At 41.0% G+C, this 19,801-nt stretch overlaps 1 protein-coding gene across 5 annotated transcripts in view; it reads left to right on the top strand.

The window, feature by feature from the left end:
- The window catches only part of MYO16 (myosin XVI), a 517,195-nt gene extending 497,612 nt beyond the window's left edge, over positions 1–19,583 (top strand). For 4 of the 5 annotated variants that reach the window (XM_075918615.1, XM_075918625.1, XM_075918604.1 and 1 more), the window contains one exon: positions 15,429–19,583. In XM_075918615.1, the coding sequence (XP_075774730.1) occupies positions 15,429–15,662 (234 nt within the window). In that variant the 3' untranslated portion in view covers positions 15,663–19,583. The remainder of the gene's footprint in view (positions 1–15,428) is intronic. The other variant, XM_075918641.1, reaches the window with a different exon arrangement.
- The last annotated feature ends 218 nt before the right edge of the window (positions 19,584–19,801 follow it).

Raw genomic sequence — 19,801 nt, 5'->3', positions numbered from 1 at the left:
AAGCGTCCAGCAGGAAATTACAAACAACCATACTCAAGCTCAGCTATTCACATTCCCCACTTCCTTTTCAAGAATCTGTGCTTCTTAGTAATACACTACCCCTGCTATTGTTCTGTGTGAAATCTGGGTTCCAATTTCACCTCACCACTCACTGTCTGATTCTCCTCAAATGTTTCATCGAGACTCTGGTCTGCTAAAGCCCTGCTCTCCATCATGCTCAATAGCTGCATAACAAACCTAGCCAATGCTAGGTTTTCTGACTCAGGTGATCTTGCTTTCAGAGCTATGGAGGCTAAGTGCAAAAGCTGGCTGCAAGTTATGTCAAACAAATTCTCTCTCATACACAGAGGCTCCTACAAATATGCCACAAAGTTTAGGTGCTCCACTGTAGCCATGAAAAAGTGTAAGAATTATCTTCAAGAGCCATGACACCTTTTTGGAAGATTAGTTTAAAGATCCCTGAGTATTAATTCACTTGACATCAGTGAGTGCTGAGGATACTTATCAGTTTCTAGTATTGGTCCCCTCGTATTACATTAAATAAAACAGTCATTAGTAGCCAACCAGCCTGCTACATTAAATAATATCTGGGAAGTATACATCCTACCATGAAATTCTGGGTTTCCCCTTTTCTGAAATGTCAGGATCTTCTGTCACCAGAGCTCAAGGCAGTGAGGTCAATAATGATGGTTGTTTTTTCACGAATCTACACTCTTATCCTTCAATTTTTTAAAAAGCCTCACAGCACTGTTTGGCATATTTCAGTAAAGTAGCAGGCAACATCTGACAATGAAAAATGGGAAAAGTCTTCTCACATTTGTGAAGAACGTATTTATTGTTTCATTATAGCTTAAGCCAGAGCTCTTATTTTGTGAAATCATATTGCTTTCAGCGGTCTATCATCTCAGAAAGAGTTGCATATTCATTATAGTTTCCAGGGCTCTATTTGTTCATACTTGATTTAATATTTGTTGCCAATCACTCTTTTTGTTGAATGTTCAGAAGTTAAAAAAGAATTAATCCTGGATACTGCTGTGAGTTATATCCTTAGCCTGTTGTCACTGCTCTAAATAAAGGGCTTCTAAATTCATTATTAATGTCTGTCATGTTCAGCCATTAGCTGCAGAAATCTTTAATCATCTTTGAAGAAAAATGTAGCAATTGAGCAAGTCTAGTCTGTAATAAAAGAATTGCAAACATATTTGTACACATGCAACATCCAAGAGGTGACATATAATACTCTATATATCACTGATCTGAATTCTGAAATACTAGTAAATTGTTTTCAAGTTTGTTGTTTTGACAGTAACAGCAAAGAAATCTTTTTGTAATCTCACTTCTGTGTGAAAACAAAGAGTTATAACACACTATAACTCTATTCCTTATCAGGATTTTCAGACAAAAATATATTGCAAAAGGCTTCATAGAGTTAAATAAGGCAGAGTATGTTATACATGAGTCAATAGCGAATGCACACCATGGGAAATGTCATGACTATTAAGCCATAACACAACTTGAAGCTTTAGGAGAGTAGGATATGGAGAGTTTCCTTACAAGCAGGAGTCCCTAAAAGCAACACTAGCTACATTGTTTAACAAAGCTCAGCACATTCCCATGCTTCATTCTTCTTCTTCTCATGTTCAGCAAGTGGAAGGACTGGAATTGTGGTTGTGCTGATAGCAAGGTAGTGAGGACTCTTTCTTCCCTTTTCTCTCCTCATCTGTCCATGCAGTACCAACTATACTCTCTGTTTGTATGCAGAGATGGACAAAAGTCCAAAATTCACTCTACAGTTGTAAATGTAATCACTGATGAGTGTGAGTAACAGGGCCCCTTCTGTGCTGATCCATAAAGGATATGAGGTGCTGCAGCAACCAATTACAGAGCTGTACTGCTTATGTTTTAGCTCTGGAGGTCTCCATAGTGTGTTGGCAAAGAGGACATTTATCGACACAACCACACCCAAACTTAAGAGTTTGATTCTAAGCTTCTGGTCCCGTGCATTATATTGAAATGCATTACAGACAGTGGAGGCAAAGGTGAATGAATAATTAAGTAGAAGTAGTAAAGCAGTATTTAACTATAGGAATTACTGTAGGCCCTAGAAGTACTAATCATAGGCTTGGACCTCTTATGCTAGGGACAGTACAAACACAGAGCAAAAAAAAGACAGACTCTGCCCTCCCAAAGAGCTTGCAATCCAAGAACAAGACAAGATATAGCAAATGGATACAGATGGATGGGATGCATCTATGCAGCAGCATTATTTCAGAATAATGGCCATTATTCCGAAATAACAATGCAAGTGTCTACACAGAAATTCCCTTATTTCAAAATAAATTTGAAATAGACAGCTTATTCTGACTTCTGTAAACCTCATTTCATGAGAAATAATGGCTATTTTGAAATAGCTGTAGTGTGGACATTCCACTGCTGCTATTTTTAAATAGCTCCTCCCCAGAGACATTCAGATTCATTATTCCCAGTGCTTCCTGGGGCTCTAAATCAAGGTAGCGCGTCCATATTAGGCTTCCCTGTAATGTAGATGCACTATTTCGAAATAAGCTATTTCGGAGTATTTCTTTTGGAATAGCTTATTCCAAAATAAATGTGCAATGTAGACGTACCCATAAGGAAGACAAGTAAACACTGAGACAGCACTTGGCAGAACGATATGTAGGGGTCTTTGCACACCAGCAGCCTAACTAGTGTCAAAAATGTTTGTAGGCAAAGAAGAATTTTGAAGAGGACCTTACAGGTAGATAATGAGGTAGCTCTGTGGATGTGGATGGACAGAGAAGAATGGCATTATGGGCCATCAGAGATGAGCATCAGCAGTGAAAGAGAGATGATAGGCTGGATAGGGATTAGACTTGAAGGGGAGCCTTGCAGGAATTAAAAGAGAGGGGTAATAAAGAGGTGAAAGAAATAGGGTCGGAAAATCATCTTTGCATGCCATGATTAGTCTACCTAAACTATTGTCTGACAGGCCAGTCCCATGTTTGCTCATTGCTTTACAGCCTATACCTATGCCGTACCTAGAGAATACCTGGGTTACACACTGTGCTGTTTGGCATTATAGGATGGGCTGGCCCAAAAATTGAGAACCACATAGCCATACAGCAACCCTTTTATCTGAGAAATAAAGAGGAAATATCTCAAAAGAAATACCACTTTTTCAGATGCCTGAATTTCTATTATCCTCACATGTAACAAATTAACTCTGTTTCTCCCCAGATGTAACATAAAAGTCCTAGAATGAAGAAATTAATGATACACATGACTTGGATGGTTAAAATTTCTTCCAGCATCTTGATATTGTGTTTTGTACTCCAAACTATAACATTCTTTATAGAAGTCATCCTAAGGGAAGAAGAAGGTTTATATTGGACAGGGATGTGGAAGATGAAGGTAATCATCAGAAAGAGCAAGGGTATTGACACTTACTTTGGACCAGATTGCACCTGGTCCTGACATGAGTGTAGTGTAGGTGAGAGAAGCCCAAAAGTTTTTATTTCTTCTCCATACCACCCTTTGCAGTCCATATAAGGGCCAGGAAGGACAGCATTTCTTGGTTTCAGAGAAAAGCAGAGAAACTGCTCCATCTATAATCCCTTGGGACATGCAATGCCCAAAGGAAATAATAAAGAGAGCCATGACGTCGCACATAGAGAGGAATATGTTGCAATCTGTATAGGGTATGCACCCTTTTACATCCGAAGGGTATGTCTACACTAGCCCCCTAATTCAAACTAGGGAGGCTAATGGAGGCATTCAAAGTTGCAAATCAAGCCCAGGATTTAAATATCCTGTGCTTGATTTGCATCTTCCCAGCCAGTCGCCATTTTTTAAAATTTACATGTCCGGACTAATTGCCCGTGTCTACACGCGGCAGGGACCCGGTATTTCGAATTAAAGCCCTAAATCAAACTACCTGTTATTCTTCCTGCAAGGAGGTTTAATAGGTAGTTCGATTTAGGGGCTTTAATTCGAAGTACCAGGTCCCTGCCACGTGTAGATGCGGGCAGTTAGTCCGGACATGTAAATTTCAAAAAATGGCGACTAGCTGGAAAGATACAAATCAAGTGCACGATATTTAAATCCCAGGCTTGACTTGCAACTTCGAATGCCTACATTAGCCTCCCTAGTTCAAACTAGGAGGCTAGTGTAGACATATCCTAAGAGAGCATTTTGTCAATATGTGTACGCCTACACTGGACAGGTATTTTGAAATAAGCTGTTCCGGAATAGGGTTCCAAAATTGCTTATTTCGAAATAACACGTCTACACTGCAGGGAAGCCTCAAAATTAGTCTGAGGCAGGCTTTCCTAATGTAGACGTGCTAGCTTGATTTAGTGCCCCAAGAGGCACTGGGGAGGAATAACTTAGGCTGTGTCTAGACTACATCCCTTTTCTTGAAAAAGGGATATAAATTAGACACTTTGAAATTGCAAATGAAGCCAAGATTTAAATTTCCCATACTTCATTTGCATAATGGCAACCGCAGGATTTTTTTTTTAACAGGGCTTTTCAATAAAAACATGGCAGTTTAAACTGAGATCTTTCGAAAATAAAACCCTTTTTTGAAAGATCCTGTAAACCTCATTTTTTGAGGAGTATAGGATCTTTTGAAAAAGGGTTTTATTTTAAGTTCCCCATCTAAACTTCTGTTTTTCTATCAAAAAGCCCCATTTCAAAAAAAAACAAAAACCCACAGCTGCCATTATGCAAATGAAGAACAGGAAATCCCAGCTTCATTTGCAATTTCAAAGTGTCTAATTTACATCCCTTTTTCGAGAAAAGGGATGTAGTATAGGTTCAGGCCTAGAATGGCCCTGGAGAGGGGCTATTTTGAAATAGCAGTAGTGGAGTGTCTACACACGCCTTATTTCAAAATAGCTATTTTGGAATAGGCATTATTCCTCATGGAATGAGGTTTACAGAAGTTGGAATAAGCTGTCCGTTGTTTTGAAATAATATCAGAATAACAGGCGGCTTATTCCAACTTCTGTAAATAGCTTCTCACTGGGGCCATTCTAAGTAATTTCTCTCCCTGGGGCTCTGAATTGAGATACTGAGTCCACATTAGGGGAGCCTGCCTTGTACTGATTTTGAGACTTCCCTGTAGTGTGGATGCTCTATTTTGAAATAAGCTATTTCAGAATATATCTTCTGGAATAGCTTATTCCAAAATAAGTGTGCAGTATAGAAGTACTCATATGATATTATTATATGAAGGTAAATTGCTTCCCAGTGCCTGTTAATGGACTAGTAGTTACAGAGAGAGAGAGAGATTAACATTAAAGCAATAGAGTCCAGAAAAAAAAAGAAAACATATTTTCTTCAGAAGCAAAAATATGTTGTTTTTTCAAAATAAATGCTGGATATAATCAGACGATGACACACATGAGGTTTACAGTCAGATCTGGCACTTGGGGAGGGATTCAAGGTACTAAGGGTATGTCTATGTTGCAATTAAAAACCCGTAGCTGTTTGCCAGTTGACTTGGGCTTGCATGTCTCAGGCTAAAGGGCTGTTTAATTGCTGTATAGATGTTCAGACTCAGGTTGAAGCCCAGGCTCTAGGAGTCAGGCTGCTTCCTTAGCCCAACTGTAATTAATCAGCCCTTTTGCCTGAACCCCATGAATGCAAGTCAGCTAAAATGGGCCAGTGGCAGGTAGACATACCCAATGGAGGGGTACTGGAGGATAGTTAAGGAGAAAGAGCAGGAAACACAGTAGTGGGAGAGAGGCATGACATGCTAGATTAAGCCACAAATTACTGAACTCACTAGTAATCACATGCATAGTAAGGAGAATAATTCCTTTAGGAATAATAATTTCTGCAGGAATTACTGAGTGAAATTCTATGGCCCATGCTCCATAGGAGGTCTGACTAAATGATTGCAGTGGTTCCTTATGGCTTTAAAATCTAGGAAATCTCCATTCGGGAGTTCAGCTTTTTGAGTTAATAATAATTTCTTACTGTGAAATATGTTTATTTTGTGAGTAGCTTTAAAAACTAATCAGATTTTAAGGGGGTGGGGAGGGAAGCCAGCATTAGATAATTCTGCTACTTAATCTCCTGTGTGGCTTCCATTATGTGGGTTTGACTTTATTAATAATGTAAAATACCCATGGAGGACAAACAAAACTATGGTAATTGCTAGAATCTGTGGCTAGTTAATTTAAAGCAACACCATGGTAGATGAACATAATTAGTAATATATTTACAGAAGAAATATACACTCTAGATACTTTATACAAATGTCTATGGAGCACAGGTTTACATTCAATGTTTACCATAAAAACTACACTGTGGCAACTTGCCAATTTCTTTAATAGTTATGTATGTTAATTAATGAATTTTACTAATACCTTACAAAAACTACTTAAATTAAATTTGCATTTAAGGGTATTAAGCTGAAGTTATTTGGACAGGTAGAATTATTTGTCTGTTTTCGTTTCCATAAATGTCATTAAATGCCTTTTTTCACCTTTAAGGAATAACCAATAGAAAAAACGGAACAATGACAAATGCCCAACAAACTGATTTACATATAATGTGAATTATTTAAGAAAAAGTAAATTCTTCTTAAGTGACACGGAGCGCTGAATTTTATTAAGTGAATTAAAAAAACACAATTATGTAAACAAACAGAAGGGTTTAAAAGACACGTGTTTATTTTGCAGGCACTGGTCAAGGCTGCATTGAGTTTGAGACTTAACACAGGGCTTCAACCTCTTTGCTATTCATAGACAATACAACTTATCCCTAATATTTCATCACTTGATTTTTGCATACAGAATCAAGTATCTGAGACTTTACAAGTCAACCTATCAATTAGTTTGAGATAAAATTGATTTTAAATGGGTCCTTTAAAAAATGTTGCACTCTGTGGCATCTTTATTTTGTTTTATTCCAAAGTATCTTAATGATAGAATAGCAGAATCTTCTAATTTTCCACAGTTAAAACTCACTAAAATCTTGTTTGACAATTGTAATTAAGATAAATTATGAAGTATTGTTATAACTATTAGTCGTGATTATAAATTGACAGAACTAAGTCACCAATTCTGGGTATACTGAACTAAGGACTTTTTGATATCAAAGGAACACAGTCACTCATTATCCTTCCTCTACATCCCCCCATAGGCCAGATCCAGTCTGCCAGAGTTAGTCCCTGGTGGGCCCCCATACTGCCATATTTACCTGCACCTGTGCAGGTGTGGGGAATCACAACTCCCATTGGTAGGTCACCATTCCCGGCCAATGAGAACTGTAATCACCATAACTGCAGAGATGCAGGTATATAGTGGCAGTGGCCCACCAGAGGCTAACCCTAGTGAATCGCTGCTGCTTTATTGCCCAGCCCTGCTCTACATCTATACAGTTTGCTACAATTCTATTGGTTGTAATGAGTCAGTAAGATAAGAGAGACTGGACTTGTGTTAAGATTTCTCATTGGTGGATGGTTTGGTCACAACTATCACTGCTTCTTAAAAGTTGCTGGACTGAGTGCTAGTTTGGGCATGAATACCTGAAAGGGTCTGTATGGCACTACTGTTTTGACTCCACTGTATAGTGAGGCAGCACTGTCAAGGAACTAGGGATGTAAGTGAATAGTTGAGTACTCAGCTACCTGATAAGGCTAAGCCTGATAGGCAGTCAAGTCGAATACTTGATTACCTGCTCCAGTTCCCCACAGCACAGTCCCTCCCCCCGCACCAGTCTCTATCAGAGGCTGTGGGTGGCAGGTTAGGGGATGCTGCTCCAGCATCAGCCCTGTCTGTGAGGGTCCCAGAGGGGAGCTGGGCCTCTCTGCGGACAAGGGCTGCTGCCATGGAGCAGCCCGGTCCGTGGCAGCCCAGGCTGGCTATGAGCAGAGGCTGCTCCATAAGCAGTTCCAGTCCCCAGCCAACCTGGGCTGCTGCGAATAGGGGCTGCTGGACTTGGCATGAGTTGTAACTGAGCAGTCCTAGCTCACGCCGGTCCTGGACCACTTTGCCTCTGCATTTTAAATGTAGTAAGAGACCTATGGCTCTTACTACATTTAAAATGGAGGGGCACCAGCTCTGGCAGCCATCCATGCTGCAGCTCTGCAAAACGGCCCCCCTTATTGACTAATCATGTAGTCAATACAAGTTGTATTGACTACACAATTAACCAAATAACCGATCTTTAACATCCTTACAAGGAACTGAAGTCAGGAGTACAGTGAGAGACTCTAATGGACAAAAAGATTGGGAGTCAGGGACTGGGATTCTTTCCCCCAGATCTCACTCTTTATATACCATTTGTCTCCCCTTTCCCAAAGAAAGATGTGCTCCCCTCCAGGCCTATAAGTACCCTTGCTTACCTCTTTCTCTGTTCTAACCGTCCTCCCCTGCTGTCCATCCCTACTCTCAGTCCCCAGTTCTCTCTGTGCTTCTCTGGAGATGCAAAATAGATTTCAAAGGGGCCTGAGAGATGAGGTTTCCAAACTCCCACTGAACTTTGAATTTCTAAACTTGAAACAGTCTCTCTCCTGACAATAGATAGGCTGGTCTTTGTAGGTTCAGTTTTCATGACAAGCTTTATACCAATGGTAGGCAACCTAGGCTAGTGAGTGTGCTGCATTTGTGGCTTTCTTTCATCTCATTTTGTAACCAAGGTGGTCTGCCAGAACAGGGCAGTTTTATTAACTGAACTTGCATCCCTAGAATGTGTGGGGTCCCGTTGATCCATTGCAGCACTTTGATTGGAGGGATTGGTTTAATGGGAGCACATAGCTCTCATGTTCAATGTTATGTGCAATCAGCACACAACTCACTTCATGTGAGCCTTGCTTTACGTTTGTGTCACTTTAGTAATACCAGCAGAAAAAAATACCCTACACAGATGGAAACCAAAGGAATCTGGTAACCCTGCACATAGGTAAACAAAATGTCTTGCAGGCCACACATAGAACCCTGATGGGCTGTAGGTTGCCCACCCACTGTCAAGAGTCACTCTAAGCTGTGCGACAGCACAGCCCCACAGCTGCTTAATCAGTCTTGCCTCATCAGGCAGCTCCATGCACAGAGTCCTGAGTCCCTGGCTGGCTGGGACTCATGAAGCAGTTGCAGGGTTAGAGGGAACCTTGCCCACCTCCCTGTACTTATACATAAAAAGGTTTATCCATGTCCTATGTCCTCCTCTGCTTGTCTTTTGCAAAGTTTGTATTTAGTCTTGACTGAGAAGCACAGTTTGCATTTTTATTTAATGCTGCAGACTAGGAATCATTCACAGAAATGGTTCAGTAAATCTCTTTATATAATGAATAAGTGTGAGAAAACAGTTAGCTGTTCATAAATCAATTTATGAACAGAAAAGAGGAAAATGTATCTACTAGATTATTCTCTTATGTTGTTCACCCATATCTAATTATATTAATGAACCCATATAAAGATTAAATGCTTCTTGTATATTTTCCTTGCTTCCTGTTGCGTCGCATATTGTTCATACAAGTTAAAATACTAATGCTTTCCAGACTACTTGCCAAAAGCTTATTTAGAGGAGGGTGTTTCAGGGTATACCTGTTTCAGTCTCCCCAGGGTTAAAGATCTGAGAAAGATATGTGTATAATTTTTAAATGGCCAAACAGATTTTTTCAGTCCAGCTTAAAAGATAAAATAAAAAGATGTATATCCATTTGCAACCAGGACCAAATTTTCATGTCCATTGTAAAGTGAAAAATGAGGTGCATAATGAAAATGCTGACACAACAGTAGCTACAACATGCACAAGTGGTGCCAGAATAATAAAGCATCCACAGTTTCTTCATGCTATAAATAGGGTGCATTTTGTCAATTTCTTCATGCAGTCAGATTGTACTTATTTTTCACCCTGCACCTGTGTGCCTTTGTTTCTGTTACAGAATAGGAACAAAGCCTTCTCAGTTTTATGTATCTCTCAAAGATGAAAATTCCTTACTATTTCATTAAAGTAATGCTATCAAAATCAATTTTGTCTCACCTGGTAGCAACCTTAGGAGCAGCTTTTAAAGTATTTGTTTTGACATTACATACATTTAACTCTAAGCATTTATACACAACTTTATTTATTTATTGAAGCTCTTTAAATGAAAGCTCTTAGCTGACATTCTAATTCAACTTCTTCTTCAAATACACTAGCACCTGTCATCGCATTATACTCAACATTGGCCCCTCTTACCTTCCTCCATCCCTAAAAGGGGACTTAATGTGATATCATAAAACTGTTTGTTATTGTCTTCAGAGATATGAATGAAAAAGTAAATAAAATCAAATATACCCTGTCCTGCCAACTGGGTTATAACCATGATCCAAAGCCAATCAAAGTTAATAGGAATTAGCTCTTATGAGACTATCACTTCCAGTCCTAAAGGTGATACCAGCTCCTGCATCTATATGACCTACACCATGTTCCAAATGCACCCACCCTCACTGAAAATGAAAATTTGGATATATGAAGGGGTTGGCAATATCTTTTTAAATACATATATACAGAGAGAAAGAGAGAGAGAACATTTTATCATTTTATCCTCTGGCAAATCATCTGGGATACGTCTAGACTGGCATGATTTTCCGCAAATGCTTTTAACGGAAAAGTTTTCTGTTAAAAGCATTTGCAGAAAAGAGCATCTAGATTGGCACGGATGCTTTTCCGCAAAAGCACTTTTGCGCAAAAGCATCCATAGCCAATCTAGACGTGCTTTTGCGCAAAAAAGTCCCAATTGCCATTTTCGCTTTGCGCAAAAGGACTTTTGCCCGAACGGGAGCAGCATAGCATTTCCGCAAGAAGCACTGATTTCAGACAGTAGGAAGTCAGTGTTCTTGCGGAAATTCAAGCAGCCAGTGTAGACAGCTGGCAAGTTTTTCCGCAAAAGCAGCTGCTTTTGTGGAAAAACTTGCCAGTCTAGACACAGCCCTGGAGTATATGAGAGTGGAGGAAGGTATATTCTCTGTAACATTTGAGACAAAATGTTTGTTGAGTTTACAGTGTTAATTTTGGTAACTTTGCTATTCTAACTAATGTCTTACAGCATGAACAGGGCTTAACTTAAAAAAAAACATTTTTGAAAGCTCCTCTGTAGCTAGATAAGTCCCCCCTCTCTCTCTCCTCCGAATGTTATAAATAGACTTATAAGGCTTAGATTTTTATCAGTAAATGTTGGTAAAGGTTATTTTCACTGAACACATACAAACTGACTAAAAGAATATTTCCTTAGATAATCATTGACATTTATAGATAGACAAAGAGAAATGCTGCTTGAGAACTTATTTAAGGATATTTACTTTGTATATTTTGACATGTGATGATAGAACACAAGATAATAAGAATGGCCATTCTGGGTCAGACCAGTAGTCCACTTAGCTCAGTGCCAGATACATCAGTGAGAACAAATAGAACTGGGCAATTTATTGAGTTATTGTCCAATCCCATTTTCTCGGAATCAGAGACTTAGAGACACACAAAGGATGGGGTTGCAGGTTGCCATCTATGAATTAACTGATTACTTTTTGACTCCACATATACTTATGACTTTCAGAATATTGCCTGACAATGAGTTCACCGTTTGACTGTATGTTGCGTGAAGACATACTTTCCTATGTTTGTTTTAAACCTGCTGCCTGTTAATTGCTTTGGGTGCAATCAGCTCCCTGCCTCTGCTGCTCCTGGCAGAGGCATGGCCAGACAGTTCTGCTGCAAGCAGGCATGCTGCCTCTGCCTGCAGGTGTCACCCCCATTGGTTCCTGACCAATGGGCTGGGAGCTGTGGAGTCAGTGCTCAGGGAGGGGGGATGGAGGCAATGAGCCTGTAGAGCTACCTGGGTACACCTCCACCAGAAACAGTATGGATGAGGACCCTCTCCAATCCAGTACTCCAAGAACCTCCCATATCTCAACCCCTCCTGCCTTCCAGACCCAAACTCCCAAACTGTGCCTTGCAGCCCCTCCCACATTGCACCCCCTGACAGCCCTGCACCATACACACTATAAATCAGACTTTCTGTGCAGATTAGAAATGGTGGTTTATTGTGCTTGCCAATTTGTGAAGTGCCAAATGAAAGAGCTTTTACTATATAGCTGTGATTGTTTTCCAATGTGTATTATAAACATAGAATTTCTACCATTTTATTAGCAAGTCAGCCAATTTTGTGAGATCTAGTAGTTGCTCTTCACAGTCATCTTTGGCCTGGACTATCTTGAGTGGTTTTGTATCATCTGCAAACTTTGTCACCTCACAGTTTACCTTTTTTCCCAGATCATTTATGAATATGTTGATCTGCACTTGTCTCAGCACAAATCCTTTGGGGTCCCCTCTATTTAACTTGCTTCACTGTGAAAACTGACCACTTATTCCTACCCTTCATTTCCAGTTGATGAGCCATGAAAGGATCTTCCCTCTTATCTCACAACTGTCTACTTTGCTTAAGAGCCTTTGTTGAGGGAAACTTGTCAAAAGCTTTCTGAAAGTCCAAATACTCTATCTCAACAGGAGCACCCTTCTCCATATGCTAGTTGACAGTTGACAGTTTGTTTAAACCATTATAACACTCTTATTTTATATAATTCAGCATCTGCTGTTATTAAATAATTGTGTGACCCTTCCTAACTTCCCACAACTATGATAGATAAAAATAGAAAATATGTTTAAAACATGTTGCTTCAACTGTGAAAATTTAAATATATAAACAATTAGAAATGCTGAAAAGTAGCCATCAATGTTACCTATCAAAAGGATTTTTTTAAATCTAAGTCCACCAAGACTGGTTATGAAGTAGAGGCAAACCTTTGGCTAACGTTTGTGAAAGTTGGGACTGGTTACTATCTCTGAGGGTAAAGGTTGGAGCTTCTTGATCCAGGTACTACGAGGAGTAACGCCAAATTTGAATTAGCTAATTCGAATGAAGTGCTGTGTAGACACTTAATTCGAATTAGCTGGCCTCCAGCCCTTCCCAGGGTGCCCTGGTGGCCACTTTGGGCACAACCAGGAAAACTTACTCTCCTCTCCACCAGCCCCGGAGCCCTTAAAGGGGTAGAGTCAGGCTACTGGGCATGTGCGAGCCAGAGGCCTGCCTGTAGAGAGCCAGCACTGCCAGCCCCATCATGAGCCATGCAGGCAGTGCCAGCCCAGTGTCCCCCGCCCAGTCCCCCAGTTCCCAGGGGCCAGCCAGGGGCTGTAGACGGCGCACGCCCGCCTGGACTAGTGCGGAGATCATGGACCTCATTGAGGTTTGGGGGGAGGCCCCCAATGTCCATGATCTCTGCACTAGGCAGAGGAATGCGGCCATCTATTGCTGCATAGCGGCCACCATGGCCAGAAAGGGCCACAGGTGTATGCAGGAGCAGGTGCGCCTCAAAATAAAAGAACTTCAGCAGGGGTATGCCAGGACCACCAGGGACAGCGCCTCAGCAGGGGCTGACACCTGCCCCTACTTCCCCAACCTCAACCGCATCCTGGGGAGTGGGACGGTCCGCGCCACCCCAAAGACCAGCAAGCTGGGACCAGAGTGACCAGCACGGAAGGAGCCACGCCACCGGGACCCCTGAGCTGTCCCGGCACCAGAGTCAGCAGGGTCATCAGGGGAGGCCACACCAGGTAAGTGCCATCACCGTCCCCTACCTGGGGGGGGGGAGGTATGGGGAACCAGGGACCGCGCACGTGGGCCTCCAACAGATCAGGCAGCCACCTGTGCACGTGCAGGCATGTGCCATTCCACCCTTGGGCAGGTGGCTCCAGCTGCGTGCCACACAGGGGCCATGGCCCGATAGCCACATGCGTGTGTGAAGAGACCTGACATACTCCCGACCCTGGGGTGGGACCCAGCAGGATGCCCTCCCTTCACACGCCCCCTCTACACAGAGGCAGGGGACATCTTCCACCCGCCTCAGCCGCACTATACATGGCACAGGGGCATGGCTGTGGTCTTGGGGCAGCTCCCACTCCCAGGGACAGCCAGACATCCCAACCATGGCCTCTGTGCAAGCACGTCAGCTCTGACAGTGCAGGGCATGGTCATCTTCACCTCGCAGACAGGATCTGGGCTTCACCCACTCTGTCCCCAGAGAGAACTGACCACTTCTCTTCTTTCTCCACAGCCGCACCAGCTGCGGGTGCAGGGTGCACCTCCCAGCCCGGGACCTCCTCCCGCACCAGAGGGTTCAGTGTATCCACCGCCACACATCAGGGGTACCATGAACAGCACCTGGGGGCCCTGCGAGCCATGCACCTCACCCTCGAGCAGTGGGCACAAGATGAGAGGGAATTCTACCAGGAGTTGCTTGACCAGGGTCGTGCCCTCTTTGAAGATCTGCTCACCCTGTTGCAGAGTATGCTGGCCGTGCCGCTGAAGCACCTGCTCCTCGTCCAACTTCTTTTCCCCCTCCCATCTCTGCCTCCTCAATCCCCTCCTTCTCTATCTCCACACCCTCCTCCCATTCTCTGGGGGACACCGAGGCCCCCGCACCTACAGTGATCAGAGACATGTGGCCTGGCAAGACCCTCACCCTTGAGCTTCCCCTCCCCCTTCTTCTTCTTGCTTCCCCCTTCCAACTCCCTCCTCCCAGTTGCCCCTCCCCTCTCCCACACTCTCTCTCCTCCTTTCTCCTGCCTCCTTTCTCCAATCTCCCCAGAATTTCATCCCTCCTCCCAGTTTTGTTAAATAAAAAGAGAGTTTATATTTTTGAAAAAAATTGTCCTTTATTTTTTATATCAGGAAGGGGGGCTAGAGAGGGGTAAGTGGAAGAACATGAGGGAGGAATGGGGCATGAGCCCCTGGTAGGGAGGACCTGAGTGGCTCTGAGGGCTCCTTGGGGTGGATGCTCTCCTGCAGGGCCTCCTGGATGGCAGCCTGTAACAAGTGCAGCCAGGCTGATGGCTGAGTTCTGTGGTGTCCCGAGTGAGGGCACTCAGGGCACTCCAAGCCAGGACTGCTTTGCTGTCCCTCATCGAAGTAGACAAGCAAGCAGGGAACCCTGAGAACTGTCTGTCCAGGGTGGGGGTAGGGTGCCTTTAAGCACGGAGCTCAGTTAGCCTCAGGCAGCAGCCCCACACACTAAATCCTAAACTGATGCCCTGCCGGTACTGGTTCCAACCAGCCTTAACTTCAGTTCAGGGTCCACTAAATGTGGACATGCTATTTCGAATTAGCAAAAGGCTAATTCAAAATAGTTTTTGTGCATAGATGCGTTAATTCGAATTAGCTTAATTTGAATTAACTATTTTGAATTAAGATAACTTGAATTAACATTGTAGTGTAGACATACCCTAAGAAATTATATGGGAGCCGCACCCCAGAAACTCCATAGCATCAGAGGCAGCCCGTGAGCCTAGGCGAACTAGGCAATTGCCTAGAGTGCCGCTGGCCCGGGAGCCCAATGATGACTGTAGATGCATTCTTTTCCTTCCCTTCTCACTAACAGGTTATCCACCAGCTCAGACTGTCAGACAATGAGAGCGCCGCACTGCAGGAACTTCTGGACTGGAGGCGAAAGCTGTGCGAAGAGAGAAGTGACTGGCAGAACATCCTGCACAGCACAGAGGAGAGAATCACAGCCCCTCCCCCACCTCCCTGTAAGAAGCCAACTCTGCTGAAGAAGGCGGAAGATACCCCCTGCAACAGACTTTCTTCAGGGATCTGGGACACCACTATGTGATTTCAATTTGTTCATTTGTGGGATATTCAAAGTAAAGCCATTTAATGATTTCAATCTGTAAAGTCAGCAGGTTTCTGCCCCTGCAATGTGTGCAGGATTTTCTACAAGTACCCATTCAAGAGCACAGGAAGCAGGAGTTACATAGATCTGTTGTGTGTTTGTGTGCGTGTGTATATACGTGTGTTTCTTTTCCTTTTTTATATATGGAAAACACTGTAAGTACATAGTTTAAAAATACAAGATAGTTACCTACTGCTCTCACATGGACACTGAACAAATTCTGCGTTAAGTGCCCGAGGTTAGGGAGAGGTAATTGGCAAACAATTTGGAGAGACTGGGCAAGTTTGTGTGCACACTGTACAGCTGTTTTATATAGTACAACAATATGATGTTTCTTGTATCTCAATGAATGGTTTTATTATATTATATATACCTATATAATATTTCTTTGTAGATGTCTGTGTTTTATTGGAATTGCAAACATGATGTTTATTACTGGTATTTTACAACTTTATGCAATTGGTGCTGTTGTTCTTTCTTCAGAATACAGGTAATAAATACAGTACTGGTACTGTTTCATGATTTATCCTTAATAATGTACCTAAAGTTTCAATACTGTGGTGGTATTCTAGCACTGGCAATGTCAATCTTAGAGGCAGATCTCGAAACCCTTGTAAATCTGTCATTTGCCAGAGAGGGTTAATGCTAATTCAATAATTAGAGAGCTCTGCTTCTTTATTATGCCCCTGTTTCTGAATGAGTGTATTGTGATATTCTTTAATTTCATCTCAAAACTTATTTCATCCTGAGTTGTGTGAAATAATGATATACTCCTTTAAACTATAAATCTGGTTGTAGTTCGCAGCTGGTCAGGTGTCGGTGGAAAGATACATAATAGTAACTAGGTATGAAAGTACAACTCTGATTTACTCATATAAGCCGCAAGGCTTCATGAGATAGGTGAATCAAGGGATTATATCCCTATAGCAGTACAAAGAATGATTCATTTATACCTTAGATTTCATGGAATGAAATGATTTCAGAAATGTGAGAGTCTGGGTGGAGGACATGAGTTCTCACACTCACATGAGGAAAAATGCTGCTGGAAACTAATTCATTATAACAGCATATGTCAGTCTCTGAAATACTCCTTGGCCATTAAAGTAGCATAAATTATGTATGAACAAACACATATGTACAAAGGTGTTTTGTCAGGGGCTGCTTGCTTTAAGTCCATGGCCTATCTAGAACTAATGTGAGGCACTCTTTCTGGTGGCCTGCCTCTCTCACCACTATGAGGGAAATAGAGGAAAGGAGCTGTATATTTAAAAAAATTTAAACTCATATTTTATCATTTAAGCTAAGTTAAAATTAAGTATCTGGCTAGAAGTGTTTAAAAAGTGGTTTTTTAATTGGTCATGGGGGAAAATACTTGTCTTTCCACTTAAAAGAAATAAGTGGAGAAGCTAAAATGCAATCTCATGTTTGCTTTGGTTTAGTTTTGGCTATTTGGGGGAGGTGCTCTTAAAATTGGACACTTAAGCCCCAGCCTGTTGTCCAACTGCCTTTTATCACTAGGCAGAACTAAGTCTACTATGTTACTGGAAATTGAAACATTCAGGATAATCAAGGAAGATATCCCTTAGGCTTAGTTATGCTATACTTTAACATTTAGTATACTATAGTATACATTTAGAGACTATACTTTAACATTTAGTTGGGCCTATTTACTCCAGCTGGGAAGGTTGCTCATCAGAGAATGTGGCAATGACTTGTAAACCCAGAGCAATTATACTAAAGCCAAGATATAACAGAAATGTATGGCCTCTGCCTCTGCTCACATTATTCAGACATATTGCCCCTCTAATATGGCCTTCTTCAAACACCTATCCCTCATATGCTATCCATACTACTAACTTTTAAAAACTGATAAATACATTTATTGAGTGTAATTCAAAATGGCATTGCATAGTTTGTGTCCACATAACACCATTGTCAAACTTAGCTAGAAGCAGTCTCAGAACTTTGGTCAATCCCCGCTAAAGGAGCAGATATGGGGGTCTAAGCAACACTCTTCACTCTTAAAGAATTGTATAGCATACTAATCCAGCACTGGGAAAATGAAAATATGCTAGGCTAGCATTATAACTCATTTCATTGATACAGTTACATGCAAGAAGTTCATACAAAATTGACGTACCCATTATACTATTGTAATAGACACATGTTACTGTATTTCTATTGGGTGCCAAAAGTTCTTGATTTTATTTTCAAGATCTGAAATAAAAAATGTTGGTTCTGGGGTTCCTCCTTAAAGCATGTAGCCACAGTACAAAACAAACAACAAATAATATAGAGATATTTTGATTGATAGTGATCCCGGTATCAACAATGAACAGCTTTTAATGTTGAAAGGCTATCAGACTATGAATGTAAAATACAATAAAAACATGTTTAGAAGATTTCTGTTTGCATTAAGAGAATGCTAGAGCATGAATTATGATGTAATAATGCACACATAGTGTGTCCAATTGTCCTTGTCTTTGGCCTCATGCCTAATAATATAGTTGGTGTAGAATTATTAGACCATAATTCACATCCTGCTATGTCTTATTGCTTAAATAACCATAACCCTGAGGTGTCTTAAAACTACTATTAATGTTTAGATTGTGGATCAAAATACTGTTTACAGGGCTGGAAACACATACTATTGACATATTGAAGTGTTAAGAAATAGTTTTAGCAGAACCGTGTGGTGCTTATAAATTAACCTCACCTATGGAATATGCACCCGCCTATTAGAATGTTTTTGAGTGTATGTCATTCTCCTTTGTACTTAGCAAAGCAACTTAGAAAAAAAATAGTGAGCTCAACATGCTAAAGGAATACACTAATCTCTGTGAACTTTCTCGTGCTGCTAATTTCCTGTGAGCAATCTGAAATACCCTTTATACTGCAATAAAGCAAGTTCAGGAAGCTGCGATTATCATCAGATAACCACACCTCCACATTGTGCCTTATTGCTTAATTGTTTCATGTGTGAAACAAACTGAACTTAATGCAGATTGGCAACTGGTACAGTACATAATGCTAAGAATTAGGCACACGATTTACAGCTTATGAAGTTCCCAGCGATGGTCAAAAGTCTACAAACCTGAATTACAATAAATAAATACTGGAAAAAGCAGATTGGCATGAGAGAATTGTAAAAGCTTATTTCCTGAGAAAGCATTTAGTTCTTCTTTATTTTCTATAGTTACAGTCCTGGAATGGATTAAAAGCAATACCTTTGTTTCCACTTTTTAAAATTGGATGTAGATGTTCAGAAAAATACATGCACAAATCTTTTACAAAAGAACTGTGTATAGCATGAGGGGATAAGCATTTTAAAACTTGTATTTTTTTTACAAAACAGTAACATTGTTGAATAAGCGAATTAAATTCTCCCTTCTTTGCTAGTGATCCTTTTTATTTCTTCAGAGAGGCTGACTAATGTTCGTTAATAAGTTTATTACATTGCAGGTCTTTTGTGTGTAGGACAAAGAATTTCATTAACTAGCTGAGAAAGCATAATAGATTATAGTGGAGTACTGAAGTGATAGTAATAACCAGATTCATTGTCATTTTTAATTCTTCTCCAGACAGTACTGAGGTCCCTAATAATCACTTTATTTTTCTCTCTGTAAAGCTTGCTAATACCTGAAATGTTCTGAGAAGCCTAAAATAAGTTTTTCCATTTGCCTGTTTAATTAAATTAAATCTTAATTTCTAATAATTAAATGCTGTACCTACCACTTAGTGTTCCAGAGTAATATTAAATATTTCATTGCTGTGTGTGTGTACACATATTACATACGTGTGTTCAAAAATCTCTCTCTCCACCTGAGCTTAAGAATTACAGTATCCCAACAAAACTCCAGGATGTATGAAGAAATGTTTTACTTCCCTTTTTGCTGTTCTTTGTGTATTCAGGGGTTTCATTTTCAGCAGAATAAATAAATCCCATGTTGCTTTATAATGTTATCGTGGGAATTAGATCATTAGCAAAAGTTTATCTTTCACTCCACATGTGGGTCAGAATATTTGCTTGGTGATGCCAAAAAGCCTGATGTGATCATTGGCTTGAATACTGGGTAGAA

This window comes from Pelodiscus sinensis, chromosome 1 (assembly GCF_049634645.1).
Source record: "Pelodiscus sinensis isolate JC-2024 chromosome 1, ASM4963464v1, whole genome shotgun sequence".
In the NCBI taxonomy this organism is placed as follows: domain Eukaryota; kingdom Metazoa; phylum Chordata; order Testudines; family Trionychidae; genus Pelodiscus; species Pelodiscus sinensis.
The sequence above is the reverse complement of the archived record's forward strand: the minus strand, read 5'-3'. Positions and strand labels throughout refer to the sequence as shown.